The sequence below is a fragment of the Aquarana catesbeiana genome, linkage group LG01, assembly GCF_042186555.1.
Source record: "Aquarana catesbeiana isolate 2022-GZ linkage group LG01, ASM4218655v1, whole genome shotgun sequence".
Classification (NCBI taxonomy): domain Eukaryota; kingdom Metazoa; phylum Chordata; class Amphibia; order Anura; family Ranidae; genus Aquarana; species Aquarana catesbeiana.
The window spans coordinates 736,422,279-736,442,946 of NC_133324.1; the positions used below are offsets into that span (position 1 = coordinate 736,422,279).

General features: G+C 41.9%; 1 protein-coding gene across 3 annotated transcripts in view; it reads left to right on the forward strand.

Annotated features, from left to right (window-relative positions):
• The window catches only part of DCLK2 (doublecortin like kinase 2), a 156,119-nt gene that overhangs the window by 32,796 nt on the left and 102,655 nt on the right, over positions 1-20,668 (forward strand). For all 3 annotated transcript variants that reach the window (XR_012236555.1, XM_073604876.1, XM_073604884.1), the window contains exon 2: positions 7,459-7,793. Coding sequence is in view for 2 of the 3 variants with exons in the window: in XM_073604876.1 (XP_073460977.1) it covers positions 7,459-7,793 (335 nt within the window). In the remaining variant the exon portion in view is untranslated. The remainder of the gene's footprint in view (positions 1-7,458; positions 7,794-20,668) is intronic.

Sequence of the window (20,668 nt, forward strand, 5' to 3'; positions counted from 1 at the left end):
GTTTGATAATTACACATGACATTTACCTCTGACAACCCTGTCACCGTTTTTAGATTGCTGTGATTTATTGTAGAAAAAATTTAGTACTGTTGGGAAGATCCCAAGAACCAGACAGCTAAAAAATTAAAGTGTTACTAAACCCAGGACCCTGCATTCACTATATCTGGTCTCCCACAGTACACAGATTAAGTCGTTTTAGTAAATATAAATGGCTAAATACCTTTTCTCATCAGCAGTTAGAGCAGTCTTGTGACTTTTATCAGTGTCTGGTTAAAGCTTCTAGTAGGGGTTTTCATTCTCCCCCGATTGTCCTATGAGGCTGCAGGACCCCTGACCCTCTGTCTGGACAGTGCTGATTGGCCCTGTGTTGATCACATGCCCTCTCCCAATAAAAAAAAAAAAAAAAACTCTAGCACACACACACACACCAAACTAAGCATGTGCAGAGTGCCCCCAGAGCTGTGCTCTGTTCAGGAGATGGAATGGGGACTGTGGATGGAGGGGAGGACTAGAGAAAACGGGATTAAACAACCTTTTTATGCAATGCAGAGGATTAACCGCTTAGGTTCCACAGTGAGTATAACAAGCATGCTATTCTGCATATACAGACTGATTTTACTGTTGTGGGTTTAGTAACACTTTAATGCTTTTTTTAAACATCTCTTGTAATATACATGTACAATGCTTTGGTATTGGCGCTTAAGTGTTTCGATTGTCAGTGTATGAACCTTAACAGTTATTGATAGTCAACCAGTGGACTGGGACAAATCCTTATGTGCGCCACTAAGGGTCCTTTCCCTTCCTACCTAAATTATACATTAGCTCGTAGTCCTTACAGCATTTCTTATCATCAGCTTTACAAATACAGTCTGATGCTACATTGGGTTGAAGCCACAAGTGGTCACTGCAGAATGCATTAAATAAATCTGCAAGAGATGCCTCCATCTATAATTTTACCAAACACAGCATAAATCTATTTGTTTATCTCTTTTTTTTTTACTGATATTATAAGAAACTGGTGCTTAGAGAAATGTGGGAGCTGCTATTATGGAACTCCTTCTAAAAATGGCAGTTGTCTAATGCTGCGTACACACGAGCGGACATTCCGAAAACAAAATCCTGCATTTATTTCCGACGGATGTTGGCTCAAACTTGTCTTGCATACACACGGTCGCACAAATGTTGTCGGAAATTCCGAACGTCAAGAACGCGGTGCCGTACAACATGTACGACGAGCCGAGAAAAATGAAGTTCAATAGCCAGTATGGCTCTTCTGCTTGATTCCGAGCATGCATGGAATTTTGTGCATTGGAATTGTGTACACACGATCGGAATTTCTGACAACGGATTTTATTGTCAGAAAATTTGAAAACCTGCTCTCAAATTTTTGTTGTCCGAAATTCCACAACAAATGTCCGATGGAGCCTACGCACGGTTGGAATTTCCGACAACAAGCTCACATCGAACATTTGTTGTCAGAATTTCCGACCTTGTGTACGCGGCATAACTTGTGATGATTCTCTGATATCAATATGCTCCGAGTCCCTGACTTGGAATGAATATAACACATCTCTGAAGCCAGAGCAAAGCCGAAGCTCCTGAAATACATGCTTGTGGCCAGATCAGTAGCTGAATAATGACTGATCCTTCTAGCATTTGCAGAAAGAGAGGTCAGTAGTGGCAGCCTTCATGTTTCCTGTAAGAAAACTAAATGGATCTTCACTTAGTTTAGGGTTTAACAGAGGTATTGCATGTCTAAACCAGGTGTACTTACTCACTTTACTACCTCTTTAAAGGGTTTGTTAACCCATATGTGCAAATCACTGCCAGACCCTCTATAAGAGCCTGGCATAGCACGCTCCTATACGTCTTTTATAAAAAACGAGCATTACAAATACCCATTTATGGTGATCTTCAGGCCAGTCACATGACTTGCGGCCGCTGTATACATCTGATATATGAAAACCAGCCAGGAGTCACGTGACCAGCCTGAAGATTGTGCTAAAACCGAATTTACAACGCTCATTTTTATAAAATACTTATACAGTGTGCTATGCCTAACTATATTAAAGGGGCCTGGCAGTAACATTTTTTAAACTTGTATTTGTACTAATAGCGGCGGAAATGGGGGGGGGGGGCGGAGACAGATACACAGAGCTGACAGGCAGGGAGGAGGGGGTGAGGGGGAAAGAGGAGAGCAGAGAGGACAGCTGTGGATGATGGAGGGACGTATGCTATCCACGATGCTCAGGGCTCAGCAGCCCTGATTTCCGTGATCAGTACAGAGAGGGGGACACAGGAAGTGGCAGGTTCAGGGAGGTTTTTTACAGAGGGGCAGATTACACAGCACAAGCACTGTGCTGTTTAATCTGCTTTAAGGGATAAGGATCTGTAATTTTATTTTTGGGTTAACAAACACTTTAAGTAGTGAATGTGTATGGATTATTTTTGGACTATAAGGATATCATTTTGTGTCACTTTAAAGATTCGGTGCACCTCTTCAAAGTGACACTAAATTATATCACTATACTTCAAAAATAATCCATACGCATTCACTAATTAAAGTGGTAGTAGTGGTGAGATTTTTGACTTGTGCCTACAGGTAAGCTTATAATAAGGCTTACCTGTAGGTACAGTCAATATTCACATCGGCAGGAGTCGATTAGGTCACTGGCATGCTCGGTGCGATCTGCATTCAGGGTTCAGGGTGCATTAATTAATGCAGAGAGCACCGTGATTGTGACTCATTTGCCTATTCAGACAGCTGGAGAGCACAAACTCGGAAGGAAGTCTGGGTGAAGAGGGAAACGCCTGCAGTAGTGACAGCACACCGCTGGAGGGCTCTGCTTGACAGGTAAGTCTGTCATAATGAGAAAATGGATGAGGAGAGAGGTGCTAAGCCACCAATAGTGTAGCAAGTTTTATTAGTAGAAAAAGTTAGAATACAAAGCTTATGCACACACAGACATCTCTGGTGTTAAGCATTGAAACAAACTCCATGTAAAAGTCATCAGTTCCAAATCCAGTCCACCCCAGAGCCACTGACAGGAGCACAATGAAGTGAGGGCAGAATTCCAAGCAAGCAAGTCATCACGGCAGACTCGATCTGTCAAGGAGCTGTCAGGAAGCTTTCAACCATCCAGGGTGCATCAGAACGCATTTCGAAGGCCAAACCTCGCCTCCTTTATCAGCCTCTGTCACCAGTCTGTCATAATGTGATAGTATGCAGTACATACTCGCACGTAATGGCACTAACCTGCAGGGGGCCCAGCTAGTTTATTACTGCTTTAAAGTGGGATGTCCCCTTACCCTCTTGCTACCTGCCCTATGAAAAAAAAAAAAAGAAGATCTGTACGCTTACTTTTTTTCAGCCTGCTTTGGTCCAGTCACAGGAGAAGACATTTTTGAGAATAGTTATGGTTAAGCAGGAATCCACTTTAATGTCCCTGTAATCCATTTTCATTAAATGATTTTGTTATTATGTTTTTCTGCCTCCTTGTAATTCTCCATGAGCTCCCAAACCTCTCTTTTTTTTCCCCTTCTGTTTGAAGCCACAAGTGCACATTTCCTGTGGTCATGTGCACTGCTTTATGCACACTACAAATTCTGGGAGGGAGGAAGAGAGGTGGGTTGCGTTCTTTCATACAGTGGGACCATAGAGATTGAACATAGACACCCTCCAACAGGAAGTCAGATCACAAAAAACGGAATTTGGGTGGGGGGTAGCGAGAGCAATAGAAGGTACTTTTCTGAATGAAGAATACATACTTAAATATTTTTTTCTCTAAACCAGTTTAGTGTCACTTTAGGGGCTTTTGAATTTTTTTGTGAACCTGGATGTGTGTTTACCTTTGTCTGTCAGCTTGTATGTTAATTTTCAGTGATTATATACTTAAATAAATCAGAAATAATTTTGCAGATCTGTAAACTGAACACATTATTGGAATGCCTATTCACAAAAATGTTTTATTTAATCAAAAATGCTTTAATATATGCAATTCCAAGTTATAACTTGGTTCCCAACGTGTTTTACTGCTTGTGCGGAATATATTGTGTATGACATTCTCCAGAACACACCCTACATTATGCATTGCAGTGAAAAACAAGGGAGGTCCAGGACAAAAACAAGACTGACATAAGCTGGTTAAATTTATAATGTAACTATGACTTGCCAGTGAGATCAGTCTGAGTTTCTGCAGAACTGCTTTAATTCTGAAAATAATTGCAGCCACTTTTTTGTCTTCAGCTGTTCCAATTATCTTAAACCAACACAGATGATCCCTGTCCCACGTTCCCCCGACAGTCCACAGTTTAGATTTTCATTGTTTTTAATATGCTTTTCAAATAGACATGCATACACATGCAAAGTCACTTTTTTTTATATTTAAAGCATGACTCCTGGCAAAAAAAACCACGCTTGCTATTTTCACACCCCTTGCTGCACCACATAGGCACAATGAGAACTCCTGTTCCCCTGTCACCTACCTACTTGTTCTATGGACAGTAAATCATTAATGCAATGATGCTAAATTATTGATGAGATAGTGTATGAAGCTTCAAAGCTGGACCAGGAAGACAGTTGGTACCTGCAGGACTGTACAATAGTAAGGCTGGCTGAACAGAATTACAGACCTTTTTAGTGAATAAATCAATTCACATATGTGTATTTGAATGGTGTTTGCCTCTTTTGTCTGGAATTCTACGCAAAAGTAATTCTAAAATAAAAATCTTCTTAAAACATTATCTTAAAGTAGAAGTTTAGTCAAAATCTAACAAAAGACCCTTTCACACAGGCACCTCCGCTGATCCCCGCTGAGCAGGTCCCGCTCTCCTCTATGGGCCATTTCCATCCGATGCCATCCGATCTGCTGGACGGATGGGGAATAGGACCACCATCTGTCTGTTTTTGGCAGACAGGATCAGAGCGGATGGCAGCCAGTGTCAGTGGACATGTGTCTGCTAACATCTGCTGCTCCAAAGAAGAGACTGAAGGGTCTGATCAGGTCCACCGGAAAAACTGACAGATGGACCTGATCAAAAATCCTGTGTAAAAGGGGTGTAAGGTTAAACCTACTCCCATCCCATCCACCCATCGAAAGAAAAGATCTGTAAACTTACCTATTCTGAAACCACTCCAATCCAGTCACATGATCGGGTCCCAGCGCTGGCTTCAACATAGAAAAGGGGCAGTGACAACGGATGCCCCATAGTAAGCCTATGGCTGACATCAACACACAAGCATTTACCTTGATCGGGGATAGGCTGTGTCTGAGGGGCACACCTCATCCCTGATCCCTGGGGGGCCCGCAGCAGTGGCAAAAACCGGAGGACGTCATAGGACATCCACTCGGGATGGTGGCGGCGTCATTTGTCTATGGCCCTGTATGGAAGTGGTTCAAAATGGGGTGGGAGAAGGTTTGGCCTTAGTTTTGACTGGACGTCTACTTTACGTCTCCTTGCACACAAGATGTTTAGTCCTGATGCATGAGGCTTTAGCGTTTAGATGCGGTTGGATGCCACAGGTGCACCCTCCTGCTGGCAGCCTGTCAAACTTAATAATTGGACAGTATGTGCCTAGGGACAAATGCCTGGAATGCAGACTACTTGTGGTCTGGACATTTGCCCCTGGTTGCATACTGCCCTAAATATATATACCTCTAGGTGCTCCACCCAGCCTCATCTAGGCAGAGTAGCCGTGAGACTCAAAGGCTCCGATCACACTAGTGCAACTTATCATGCAACTTTGGACACAAAGTCGCATGACAGGTCGCAGCCCATTGATATCAATGGCACCCATTCCAATCTATGAGACTCTGAACAGGTTCCTGCACTACTTTGATGCAGCTTTCTTGTGACTTGAGTGCCAGAGAGTGTAAAGTCCCATCAAAGTTGAACTCCAAAGTTGCCCTCGAAAGCGATTGACCTTGGAGTCGTACTAGTGTGAACAGAGCCCAAGCATTTGGCAGGCTGCCGGCAGCAGGGCTGGACGGTGCACCTGTGCCCTTCAGCTGAAGCTAAATGGCTGGTGTGCAGGAGACCCAAAGGGTGTGTCCAACCAAAACATTTTTGTTTTGACTAGAGCTGATTTTTTATTGTTATCTGAGGCACCACCTAAATTTCCCCTCTTATCTCGTTCTGCTGAAAACATGGAACCAGACAGGAAGAATAAAAGCGCTTTCCTTTTTACTAAAATAGGGGAAGCCTAGAACACCCTGCTAGACTTTTATTTCTCTCTGTATCCCTGTTGGTGATTTTCCCTTTAATATTTGTCAGTAGGACAGAAAGGAAAAATCATTTCTATATTTTTCTATAGAATATTAAAATGTTTTTGCCTTGGCAAACATTTTAATATCAATTTGTCCTTTAATCTAATCTATATTCAGAAACAAGCTACTTTAAAAGCTGAACTCCAATTAAAAAGATAAATAATACACATATACTGTAAAGGGGTTGTTTTACCTGCCAAAGGATTTATGTTGTTGTCTATCCAGTCCTGAGATGTATACAGCTCCCCCACACAGATTGACTCTGTTTGGCAGGGCAGGAGACACATTTTTTTTAGTTTCAGTTGCCATGTAATTTTTTTTAAGGTTTTGTCCTTTCCCCATCCTAAGACTGTGCAGAGATAGGAGATGCAGCAGTCTCATAAGCTCATATCTCTGCTTGCTCCTAATATCAATATGTCCCTTTTTAGCACATGAGCACTATAGTGCTACTTGGCTCCTTGTGCTGCTTCTCCATCTCCCATCTAAGCTCTGCTGTACAGGGACCACAAGCAGCTGATACAAGGTAAAATTCAGAAACATACACTGCTTGTATTTAAAAATTACATTACATGATGTGATAATGAATGCAGAGCTGCAATAAAGTGTGTCTTTTAGATCTGCTTGAAGTTCAGTTATCATTTTCTTAGTTGTATTGTGTCTTCATTGTCTGCATAATAAAACCTCAAACACAATACAATGCCTGGTCACTATGACTGATTATAAACCCAGCTTTAGGCTGGCCATACATGTTGCAAATTTCTGAAATTCGCATAATTCCCCCATCAACAGAAACAGTTTTGCCAGGGGAATCAGCAATTGTCTTCTTCCAGCAGGGTGCGGAAGGGGGAAGCCGCCCCCAATGGGAGAAGACAGTGATTATTGCTAGTGGCTATAGCAGCCGGTAGTGATAATCGCAAGAGAATCCAGCAGGCTGGTTGTACCCAAGTTGATCAATTGATCAATTCGGTACATTCAGCCTGCCCATCAATGGTTCGAATCTCGGCAGGTTCAAACCATGTATGGCCAGCCTTAGTGACCTATGTTCTTCTTTTAATCAACATTAATTACATTACCTTAGCTAAAAAAATCCTCTATGATATTAGTACTATTGAAGCTGATTATTACTGGACATTTTTAATAGAACATCAAGTATATCAATTGCCTAATTCTATGCATTGACTCTTCATTGCAGGTGAAAGTTACGTCTGTGCCTCAAATGAGTCTTTTCGTAAAGTAGACTACAACAGAAACATTAATCCAAACTGGTCTGTGAATGTAAGGACTGGATCCGCTCGCTCTCTGGCACAGTTAACCGCACTGAAGAATGAGATGAGGGAGACTAAGGACTTCATCAAACCCAAGCTAGTGACGGTCATCCGGAGTGGAGTAAAACCACGCAAAGCTGTTCGCATTCTCCTAAATAAGAAGACAGCACACTCGTTTGAGCAAGTCCTAACAGACATCACAGATGCTATAAAGCTGGATTCAGGGGTTGTCAAGAGACTCTGCACACTAGATGGAAAGCAGGTAAACATTATAAATCTTTATGCGGGTGTATTGGTGAAATGTGTACATTTGGATATTGGTTCTTTTTAAGGTTTTAAGTTGTTTGCCTAAATTCTAATACCTCTCCTACAGAAGTATACATCTTTTTTCCACAAGACTCCCACTCCATAATTTTTAAGACTTAGCATTCTTCTTCAGACATTGGGTGCAACTCTAGCCAAAGCATTATTTTTTTGTTTTGGATAGAATTGGGAAGGGTCTGAACTGTCAGGTTTCACTGCTGTCTTTAAGCCCTCTGAGGAGATTTACTACCTTTTACTGACCTGGGGATACATTGTCTACAAGTTAGGAGTCTAGGCATCATTGGGTCAAGAAGACTCTTCTAGAAATAAAATGTTGACAGAGGTTCTAAATTTTCTGCACCCTATTTAAAGAGTGTATTTGTTGCTGTCTCTGTCCCCCATGAAGAGATTCCCTTCCTGTCCTTGTGATATCTGCTCTACAGTAAGAAAAGGGAAATATCTCCAACAGGCTCCATTCACACTTGTGTAGCATGTGAACGCATGAAAAATTGTGTCAAGAAGACCTATGTCTGCATGGTGCTCTTCTCCTGATCTAATTATTATCAACCAGGTAGGGCAAGGATCAAATGTTATAGAGGCTACTAGTTTATTTTTTTCTGAGAATAAAGGTGAAAGGTGGGGCAAAATGTCCCCATCCCACCACCTATGGGATCATGACAGACAGTTAAATAAATTAAATAAAGTTTAAAAAAAAAACATTTTAAATACTTACATGATTGGTAGTTGATCTGACAGTTAAGCAATTAATGATCTGCTGTCACAAGCAGGTACCTTTTAAAAGAAAAGAGATGCCTCATTAACAGGCAGATGGAGAGAAGAAGACAGAAGATAACTCGTCCGTGCCTGTCGTTATGGAGTCCTTACTGCCAGGGCCGTCTTTAAGGCAGGGCAAAAGGGGCAGCTGCCCTGGGCCCTGTCATTGTTGTGGGGCCCAAAACAGCTGCCTCATACTTGCCAACTATCACAGTTTAAATTCCCTTGTCCTTTGAAGTTTTAGTCCTTTGCGGTGTCCCAATATCTCAATGTGAAGTGCTGGTACTAATGCTGCCCAGCTCTGCCCTATTGCTGTGTACAGATGACTCACCTGCAGACCCTGTGTTTACATGTAAATAACCGGCATGTATATGTAAATAGCGGCGGCATTTGTAATTAAATAGCTGCGGCCGGCAGCATTGAAATGTAAATATAGGGGGCATTCATATGTATATCATGCCCCCCCTACAGGGAGGAGATGATGTGCTGTAATCTCTAGCAACCAATCAGTGAGCAGTAATGCTGTACAGTAATCTCTAGCAACCAATTAACAAGCAGAAATCATTTGCTGTAACCTCTAGCAACCAGTCAGTAAGCAGTAATGATATGCTGTAACCGCTGGCAACCAATCGCAATTGCTGCCTGATCTGATACAGTAAACTGATTTTAAGTCTAGCTGATATTTATTGTATGTCTCAGAGCAGGTGGAGAGTGAAATTGCATGGGGGGGGCCAAGAAAATTTTTGCCCAGGGTCCAATCAATATTAGACGGCACCTGCTTACTGCACAGGATGATGGATCGTGCCGCCGCCAATTATGGGGATGCCTGGATGCGTAGCTGCCTGTCTCTATCGATATCGGCTCCATCGTCTGATTCACGGCGTGATGTTTTTCTCCCACCTGTGGATAATGAAGATGGCAGCAGGGATGGTATATTGTCTGTGGATCCTGGGATATCTTCCTGTAGTTTCCCTGCCCCTTCTGCTATCAAGCTTACTTATTTGTTTTCCTCCTACAGATCTGCCTTCGGCCGGGGGCATGCGAGAGCGGTCGTTCTGGGCGGACGTAGTATGACGTCCACCCAGAACGAGAGCCGTGCCGCCCAGCCGTCATTTGACGGCCGGCGGGCAGTAAGAGGGTATGAATGTTCTGTCTATGATCCCATTGACTAGTCCTTTTGTAAGGTTAGCATTAGCCTCTGTTTTCCTGGAAGCTTGGCACACCGGTGCAACTTGTTCGCATTATTATTATTATTATTATTATTATAATACAGGATTTATATAGCGCCGACAGTTTACGCAGCGCTTTACAACATTAGGGCAGACAGTACAAGTACAATACAATTCAATACAGGAGGAATCAGAGGGCCCTGCTCGTTAGAGCTTACAATCTAGGAGGGAGGGTCAAGTGATACAAAAGGGTAATAGCTGTGGGGGATGAGCTAATGGAGAAAATAGTGCAGTTGTTAGATGGAGGCAGGATAGGCTTCTCTGAAGAGGAAAGTTTTCAGGGATCGCCTAAAAGTGGATAAAGTTGGAGACAGTCTGACAGATTGGGGTAGGGAATTCCAGAGGATGGGCGAGGCACGGGAGAAGTCCTGGAGGCGGATATGGTAGGAGGTGATGAGGGAGCTAGAGAGCAGGAGGTCTTGGGAGGAACGGAGATGGCGATTAGGTTGGTATTTTGAGACTAGGTTAGTGATGTAGCTGGGGGCAGAGTTGTGGATGGCTTTGTAACTTATTGTTAGTATTTTGAATTTAATTCGTTGGGCGAGTGGTAGCCAATGGAGGGATTGGCAGAGAGGGGTAGCAGACACTGAGCGGTTTGTAAGGTGGATGAGTCTGGCAGCAGCATTCATGATGGACTGAAGGGGGGATAGTCTGTTTAAAGGTAAGCCAATGAGGAGTGAGTTGCAGTAGTCAAGGCGAGAGATAACCAGGGAGTGAATCAGGAGCTTTGTGGTTTCATTGGTTAGAAAGGGACGAAGTTTAGAGATGTTGCGGAGGTTGAGGCGGCAAGCTTTGGAAAGTGATTGGATGTGGGGCTGAAAGGAGAGTTCAGAATCCAGGATAACACCTAGTACCCTGACATGTGGGGACGGGTGGATGGTTTTGCCATTGCTCTTGACAGAGAAGTCGGGGGAAGAGGAACGTGGGGGAGGAAATATTATAAGCTCGGTTTTGGACAAGTTGAGTTTGAGGAAGTGGTGTGACATCCATACAGATATGTCGGTTAGTAAGTTAGTGATGCGTGAGGAGACTGATGGAGTGAGTTGTGGGGTGGAGAGATAGATTTGTGTGTCATCAGCATAGAAATGATATTGAAAGCCGTGAGAAGCTATCAGCTGACCCAGGGAAGAGGTGTAGATTGAAAATAAAAGAGGTCCAAGAACAGAACCTTGGGGGACCCCGACAGAGAAGGGAAGAGGAGTGGAGGAAGTAGAATTGTAAGTGACACTGAAGGTGCGTTGGGATAGGTAGGATGAGAGCCACTGAAGAGCACAGTCACGGAGACCGAGGGAGTAAAGTTTTTTGAGGAGGAGGGGGTGGTCAACCGTGTCAAAGGCAGCTGAAAGATCCAGAAGTAGGAGTACAGAATAGTGTCCATTGGTTTTTGCAGTTAGTATGACAAGTCACACCCTCTTTGCGCCTATGGAACCATTTATATCAGTGCGACTCCAATGATTTTGAACAGGTTCTTGTACTATTTTCAGCAATTTAATGTGTGACTTGCATAGACATCTGTGCATGAAGTCACACAGATGTCGTCAAGCTGCACATCAAATCAAACTGAGCGGCAGCCTTGAAATCGCGATGAAGCAGCACAATTTCAAAGCTGCATTCAGTGTGAACTGGGGTTAAAATCTTGCAGTTCATAGGCACCAACTCCAGTCGCACTGCACAAGCATCAGTTAGTGCCTGTGCACTGCAATATTTAGGCTACGCTGTCAGGGAGCTGGGAAAGATGACGGGGATCTCTTCGCTCCATGCATAACTTACTCCTTACCTGACCTCTTCTCTCTCCCTGCATTACTTACTTCTGACATCTGTTCTCTCCTTGCATTACTTAATTGTAGCCTTTGCTCTCTCCCTGTATTACTTACAGTACTTCTGACATCTGCAAACCATGTGCTACTTACTCCTCGGCTTTGCACTCTGTGCATTTCGTTACCAAGTCATGACCCCTGAACTCTGTGCATTACTTACTCTTGACCCCTGCATTCTGTACGTTACCTACTCCTAACCCCTGCACTCTGTGCCTTATCAGTCATGGTCAATAAGGTGTCCCCAGATTTCGTTTTCAAAATCTGATGACCGTATCCTATCTGTATATGCATACACATACTGTATACATGCATTGTGTATTGCATATCTGCCAAACTACAAAGCAGCACATGCCAGAAAGCTCTATGTATGCGCCATCTGCAGGAACATATGAAAAATCAGTTGAAATTATATATCCATGTCTGGTCAAGGCTAAAGCAGTAGCACACCATTTGCCATTGTTACATACTGTATCCGTGGCAGCAACATTTATGCAGGTCTTCTGTTTGACCAGAAGGGAGCTAAGAGTACACATGTAAATGCTGTCAAAGGCCTGCTTGTTTACATATTGAGATTTTCATAGCGTATGTCTATGGATCTCTCACTGTATTGGTTTCGTTCACCTTTGCTGCATTTTCATATTTATGGCAGCTTTAACTGTATGCCGTTTAACCCAATTATTTACAACAGTAGTCAAAATAGTAAATGTGCCAGAGTCATTGAAAATGAAAAACAGGTTTTACCCTTTCTTTGATATAACAATGGCAGGCTTTCTCTGTGAATGCAGTATATCTTCCAAATATAATGGGTTTTATTTTTTGTTTCATTCTAGCTAACCAATGTTGCTAGGAGACCCTATTAAAAGGTCTTTCGTTTATTTCAGTCTGATGTTTTCTGCTAATTGCATAGCTAAATAACCAAAGGCCAGAACTACTGATGTTCTCATTGTATTCTAATGGCAACAAATAAAAGAAGCCTAATTAATAGTGGAGTGTGCAGCTACATATTCCCAACAACAGCAAATTCATTTGGATTGTGTGTAGTCAATGACATTGGAAAACACAGTTAAAACATAATTTTTACATATAAGAACTGGTCTGTTAGCTCCTGGGCTGTAAGCCACTGAGTGATTTATATATTCAGTACATCTGTAGGATATGTATGTGCTTTTCTTTTTTTCCCCCCATTTTTTTATTGCTTTTCATTATATCACATTTTACAAAATCCAAGAAACATTCTCACCAACACTTATGATACACAATGATACAAAATGATACAAAAATGGTACAATAATACCTCCCCCGCCCTCTCCTCTACCCCCTCCCTTCCCCCCCTTCCCCTTCTCTCGTTTGTGTTTTTTTGTTCTGAATATATTGTACACCTCCTTGCTTCCATAGGTATCAACTTTTAACTTTAGGACCCATTCACATTTTGCAGGTGTACATTTTGGACTGCTGTGATATGTGACAGGGTGCATTTTACTGCATCACACAGCGTCTGTTTTCATGGAAACTTTATTTGAAGTGTACAAAATAACACTACACTCATGTCACCACAAAACAACAAAGGTGAATTGCACTTGCTGTGTGGTGACATGCCATGCCAACCAGTGAGGTGCAATTTATGCAGCATCTCTGCATATTATTGAGCCTAACTGCACCACACCTCCAGGTTGCGTTGTAGTGAGAAGGGGGTACAAATGTTTTCTGTATGCCCTTACGGTCGCTGGCGTTCTTCCATTGCAGAATAACGCCAGCCACTGCTCTAGTGTAAACAGGCCCTTAAGCTAAACTTGAAAAATGAACATTTTCTATGTTATAGCGAATATTCGGCAATGTTACATGTGCCTTGGGCCACATACACACTGGAATTAAATTGCAGCCATCCAGATGCATTTATAGCTAATTTATAAACAGGCATGGAAGCATGTAAATGCTTTGCTATTGCTGAATGCACAACTAGACGTTCAACAGCATCTAGCAGCATTCAGTCTAGCTGTGGTTACATAAAATAGAAATGCTCCCAAGACTGTTTATCCTAAATTGACAAGACTTAACATGTAAGCTCAGCTAGGCCTCATGCACACGAGACGCTGTTAAACGCATGTTCAGAGGCAGTTAGACACTTTTTTGAACTGCCCCTGAACAGCCCCGCAAAATGTCATTCTCTGCTCTGCAGACGCTTCTAGACTCAAACGCGGTAAAACGCAGCTAAACGCAGCATGCAAACGCGGCAAATCGGGCGTTTCTAAACGCCGGTTTTAGCTTTTAAAAACATGTGTTCAGCAGAGTTTGCACCGGAATCTCGTGTGCATGAGGCCTTAGCCAAGGAACATCTAACTGCAAAAAGAAGTGATATGGGAACCATAAAACTTGTCATGAGGGAACAAAGTCCTGTCTTCCAAGATGGTTGCCTCCACACAGGAACAAAGTGCAGAACACTTTGTGGTAAGTCAATAATGAATTAAAATCTGCTGCAGGTAACCTACTGTCAATACTGGTGATTAGTCAATTGCCCTCTACCTCCCTTTTTTGAGCACAGCTTCCAAAGTTCAGTTAATCTTTAATTTCAAAACCTATTTTAATCCATTGCCCGGTTTGATCTATTGCCCTGTAATCTGAAAGACTATACCACAAATGAAATAGATCTGGCGGGCATCAAGATGTGTTTTGGGTGCCTCATGCATAGCAATAACACTGAGAGTTGGTCTAAAACCTTCATCCTGGCTGATACCATCTCACCACAATAGACATCTCCAAGAACATCACAAACAGACTCCCAATTGATATTACTTGGGTGAGCTTTCTAGTGCTATTGGTTCAGCAAGAAGCGGCCGAGATTCAAACCATTAATAGGCAGGCTGAATGTCCCAAGTTGATCTATCGATCAACTTGGGTACAAGTAGCCTGCCAGATTTGCTTCCGATTATTGCAAGCATCTGCTGTAGCCACTAGCGATAATCACTGTCTTTTCCCAGAGGGAACAGCTGATAACAGCATCAACTCTTCTGGCAAGGCTTCCCAGAAGAATTGAAGCTGTTATAGCTGCAAAGGGGGGCCAACTTAATATTAAGCACTATGGACTAAGACTGTATTGCTATTAAAGTTCATGGGTGTGTAAAGGCAGGCGTCCCAATACTTTTGGTAATTTAGGGTGTGTATGTATGCTTTAGATTGTAAGCTCCTTGAAGACAAGGACTGAAGTGAATGTGCATAAATTGTCAGCCTATTATAAAAATACCTGTAAAATGAATAGGTCTTATATAAGCATGAACAAAAGCTATTCAGAATATAAAATATCTAAAAGTAAATCAAATTTATTGAAGTATTTCATGTGCAAAGGGGTTGTTATTATTTGAGACCTTGTAATATACAAACTGAAGACCCCTCCAAGCTGTTCTGAAACATGCCTCAGCATTGAGCGAATTGTGTCAAAATGTAATCCGTGAAACAAGGTTAGCTGTGGGAGATCAGGAACAAGTATGTTGAAAATGTAACGAGTTTAAGACATAACAGATGGAAACACCGCAGTAACATCTTTTATGGAAATTGGCCAAGTATTCTAAAGCAAAGATATGTTGGTAAAGCTAATAAAATAAACAATCTTATAAAATTTTAACTGTCTATTTGTTTAAATTCTGGCCTTTGATTTAGTTGTATATAATATCATCACAGTATATGTAGGGTTGCTATTTCAGCTTTTTAATTTTGTTTATTTTTTTTAATCTTTCTATCTCATCTGTTGCCAATAACACTATTAACTATATACACCAAAGGCAAATTCATGGTTATTATTTATCACTTATTTTTGTCATGATTTATTTCAACCTGTGAATAAAAGGCAAGTTCTTTGGATCTATCATCTGAATGTTTAAGAAACTTACATTTGGTTCTGCATATTCCAGGACAGGGGCTCCCATATTCTGTGCTGAGAAATTACTGTATTTATTGGCGTATAACACTCACTTTTTCACCATGAAAATCGGGTGCAAATAACGTGTGCGTGTTATATGCCAGTACTTCAATTTTAGCTGCCTCGAAGGGGACAGGGAGGGGAGCGGGACGAGCGCCGTCAGATTACATACAGTGAAAATCTCCTGTTTACTTAGCGGCCTCTGTAATAGGAAGTCCCGTCTCCTGGGCTGCCATTGGACCACTGTAATGTCTTATCATAGGAGATTCTCACTGTATGTAATCTGTTGGCGTTCATCCCGCCCCCCTCCCTGTCCCCTCTAGGCTGCAGATGGGCATCGATCAGGCTGCACTGATGGCAATGGTGAGGATGCTGCATTGAAGGCAATAGTGAGGCTGTAGATGGGCATTGACCCTTATTTTGCTTCAGATTTCCTTATTTAAAATGTAAGTTTTTTTCCTGAAACGTCCCTCTTAAAATGAATGTGCGTGTTATACGCCTGTGCGTGTTATACGCCGATAAATCCGGTAATTTTTTATTCTAAAGAAATAGACAGCAACACTGACCATTTGCTGGCAGAATATATGGATACGGGATACTTGCCTTCTGGTTCTCTTGCACTAATGGGTATGATCCCTGGCTGTCCCAACAGAGTTTGAGTGGTGGGGGGAACCTGTTGGAAAATCTATGTAGAATGGGGTCTATTCTTACCTCCCACTTCTGTCAGGTAAATTGCAGATTTAAGTATCCATAGCTCTCGAAGTGTTTCCAGAATGTCATCGGACAGTGAGGTGGGCTACTGTCCATTTTTGGGTTGATATCTGCTCTCCTATGGCTACTCTAAGCATGTGTACGGTATATATATGGGGATACCAGCCAGTAGGTTTCTTGTGCCAGGGTGTTATCCCCGGGAGGGAAGACTCTACGCCATTTTTTTAGCCTGGGAAAGAGAAAAAAAAAAAAAAGTTGTCAGTCCCATAACAATGCAGAATCAGCACTATGGACAGCACATAAGGTCTGGCTTCGAACCAATAGTTCAGATACCAGCCTACGGGTTTTGGTGTGTCTGGCTGGTAGCTTGTAGTGACAGCAAACTCACACTAAAAAAAAAAAAAAAAAAAAATTTTCAATGCCAATTTTGTGCCTGCTTAGATCAGCACTGTGGACAGCACTAAAGGGATTACCTCTTTATTATTCATTTAAAAGAAAACCCTGGGAAGTTCTGCCATTGACTTGTTTAAATAAAGGACACCACCAGGCTTTCATTTTACCTTTCCATTACTACTGTCACTGAACAAGCAGGTATCTAGATAAATCTTAATCTCTTGTTTTGTTTCACTATGCAATAAAACATTTTAAAAACACTCCTGTTATTATTCAGATATTCACAAAAAAAATGACAACTTTGCATTCAGTCTGTCACAACCCCAAAATGAATGTTGGTTTGTACAATTCGTGAAGGTTACTGTATAACTGGATAATGTAAAATCAATTAATCACATTAACTACATGAACAATCATTCTGTACAGCAAAGAAACAGTGGGATACTACATACATAAAGTAACAAAGCTGTCCTGTGCATATAATATATCTGCTAGACCCCTCTACACCCTAGATATCCCCCCAGCACTCTGACCCCTCTACACCCTGGATATCCCCCCAACACTCTGACCCCTCTACACCCCAGATAATCCCCCAACACTCTGACCCCTCTACACCCCAGATATCCCCCCAGCACTCTGACCCCTCTATACCCTGGATATCCCCCCAGCACTCTGACCCCTCTACACCTCAGATATCCCCCCAGCACTCTGACCCCTCTACACCCTGGATATCCCCCCAGCACTCTGACCCCTCTACACCCCAGATAATCCCCCAACACTCTGACCCCTCTACACTCTAGATATCCCCCCAGCACTCTGACCCCTCTACACCCCAGATAATCCCCCAACACTCTGACCCCTCTACACTCCAGATATCCCCCCCAGCACTCTGACCTGGCCTCTCTTCTCTTTTATACTCTGTAGCTCCTGCTGGAGTTTTCTTCTAATCCCCTCGCGGAGGCGGCCATTTCTGGATGTATATTTTATGGTTACACAACCTATCACATGGCTATAATCTTTTATATCGACTATAAACTGAAGGACTTATGAATAAATGGTTGTGGAACGAATCATCTGAGTTTCCATTTTTTCTTTTAGGGAAATTTACTTTGATATATGAGTGCTTTGGATTACAAGCATGTTTCTGGAACAAATTGTGCTCGCAATCCAAGGTTTTACTGTATTACTTTTTATTTTCACAGACCCTGGCAGAGTGAGAAGCAAGTGATGTCAGAACTTCTGACCTGCATTCTATATATTCTGGGTCAGTGACTTGCAAAATATTGAAGACTGATGATTGGCATAAAATTCATGCAACTAACATTTTCAGGAGGTGGTCAGCAATGACAGCACAAGTAATTCTTTAGTGACAGGTTTCCCTTAATGAGCTATGAGCTGTCAATCATAAAACAGCCCTCATCTCTGAAGTCCTTTTACATGTATGAAGATGCAGTAACACACAAAAAAAAAAACAAAAAACAAAAACAATGCATGTTATTACACATGGATGTAACCATTTGTGGCATTTTTAACATATGTGTGTCATTCATGCATTGTACAAAGTGAGGAGCATTCTGAATAAAGATTTTCCAATATGGGTTTAAAAAACAAAAAACATGTGCATTACAATTCTTTTAAATGGAAAAATCAATATTAGGGCTATGCAACAGCACTATGGTATAGTGTTATTGTTTATTTACTCTTCCAGGGAATGAGATTTGTTCCATCAGCTGTAAAGGGAAAATATTAGTGTAAAGATTGTCTTTTTTTCTTATTCAGCATTCAATGGTTAGGGATTATATATCGCTATTGTTTCTGGAGGCAAAAAGTGTTATATACTGTACTTATATACCAGTGCTTAGATAAGTGATAACTTTCTAAAAAACTGTCCAAGTGAATAGATTAAGGCCCCATCCACACTTGTGCGACTTGTCATGTGACTTTGGGGTCACACACCCAATGTTTCCCAATGAGTATCGTTCATATCTGTACAACTTAAATTCGCAGTGACTTTAATGTATTTCCTGCACTACTTTGGCCATAGACTTCAATGTAATGCACCTGCATGATATACATGCGACTTGTGAAAAGAATGCCCGCAATGAAAACAAAGAATAAAAAAAAAAAAAAAACAGCGTGGAGTCCCCCCCCCTCAAACCATACCAGGCCACATGCCCTCAACATGGGGGGTCCCCCCAAAGCATTTTGTCCACATGTTGATGGAGACAAGGGCCTCTTCCCCGCAACCCTGGTCCGGGGTTGTGTGGGTCTGTGGGCGAGGGGCTTATCAGAATCTGGAAGCCCCCTTTTCCAAAGGGGCCTCAGATTCTAGCCCCCCCACCCCATGTCAATGAGTATGAGGCAGTGTCCAAAATTACAGTACGCAGTTTTTGACAATGCCTTTAGTTAAAAAATAAAAATAGAAAAATTGTTCCCCAGTGCAGATCCATTGTTAATCAGAATGCCCGCCACCACTGCAGATCCGGTAAAAAAAAAATTCCGGTCCCGACGAAGGCTCCCGCCGTCTGCCAGCAAAGCCGTCTGACAGCTCTTAAATACCTAAGGATTGGGTTCCTTTCACACATGGTCGCTCCATTCAGCAAGTGAGCCATGAGCAGATATATCCCCTGCTGAACTGGAGCAGAATGTTTTGACATACATGCTCATTCAGTTTTTTCCGCATTTAGACAATGGATTTTGGTGGACCTGTGGAAGTTGATTTGCTAAAACTGTAGAGTGCAAAATCTGGTACAGTTGTGCATGGTAGCCAAACAGCTTCTAACTTCAGCTTGTTCAATAAGGCTTGATTCACACCTAGGCATTTTTAGTGCTTTTTTCATTTTGCAGATTTGCACTACAGTCCATCTATGGAACACGTTCTGTAGTGCAAATATGCAAAATGCAAAAAGCACTAAAAATGCATAGATGTGAATCCAGCCTAAGAGAGTTTAGGCCTGTTGCACACATATGCATTTTTTTTGTGCGTTTCCTGTTTTGCCAAAACACACTACAGTATATTTAACATGGTTTCCTATGGGTCATGTTCACATCTATGCATTTTATGGAAGGGGCCAGGGACTTTTTTTCTGGTTTTCGGTTCCATAGACTTCAATGGATCAAAAACTTGTATTGAAAAACACAAAATGCACCTGTAATATAGGGTTGCCACCTCATCCCTTCAAACCCGAATACGTATTAATTACACAGGTTCTGTGACTGATTAAGGTGGTAATTAAACTCACTTGGTATCTCATCTGCATTAAATTATCCTCAGAACCTGTGTAATTCATATGTTTTCGGGTTTAAAGGGATGAGGTGACAACCCTACTGGAATATGCAAACTGCAACCTGCATAGATGTGAACCAAGCCTTAAAAAACGTGTGCATGAGGATCAAAGGTTTTCACACAAAATGTACACAAATTTCAGGTTTTACACATTTTTTTCTGTTTGGATTCAAGCTGTGGGATTCAATCTTGTGTGAAAAATCTATAAATAGACCTCTATTAATCTTTGTGGGTTATCACTATAAAAGTAGGGAATGACTTCTCTAAAATGCTTGAGTCCTGGGGCTCCCCAGATTAGGGATCCTTCCATAATCTGGAGAATAGGAACAAATTAAGTTTGCTTTGCTTGCCTGATTACATTTTGACCTAAGCAGCACACAATTAAGAAGAAAAAGCCAGGGCGATCATCAAGCCCTTAACAGGCGATGTGCAGTAACCCATAACAGGCAATCAAACTGAATTCACTAAGGCTGGATTCACACCTATGCAGTTTTAGTGCTTTTTGCATTTTGCAGATTTGCACTACAGTCCATTTAACATGGTTTCCTATGGAACATGTTCTGTAGTGCAAATATGCAAAATGCAAAAAGCACCAAAAATGCATAGGTGTGAATCGAGCCTAAGTGGGGCTTCATGGAATCTTTCTTTCTAGTAGGTTTATGTTTTTGGTCTTTCTGTATTTCAGATTATTAGTTCCATACCTGTAATGTACAC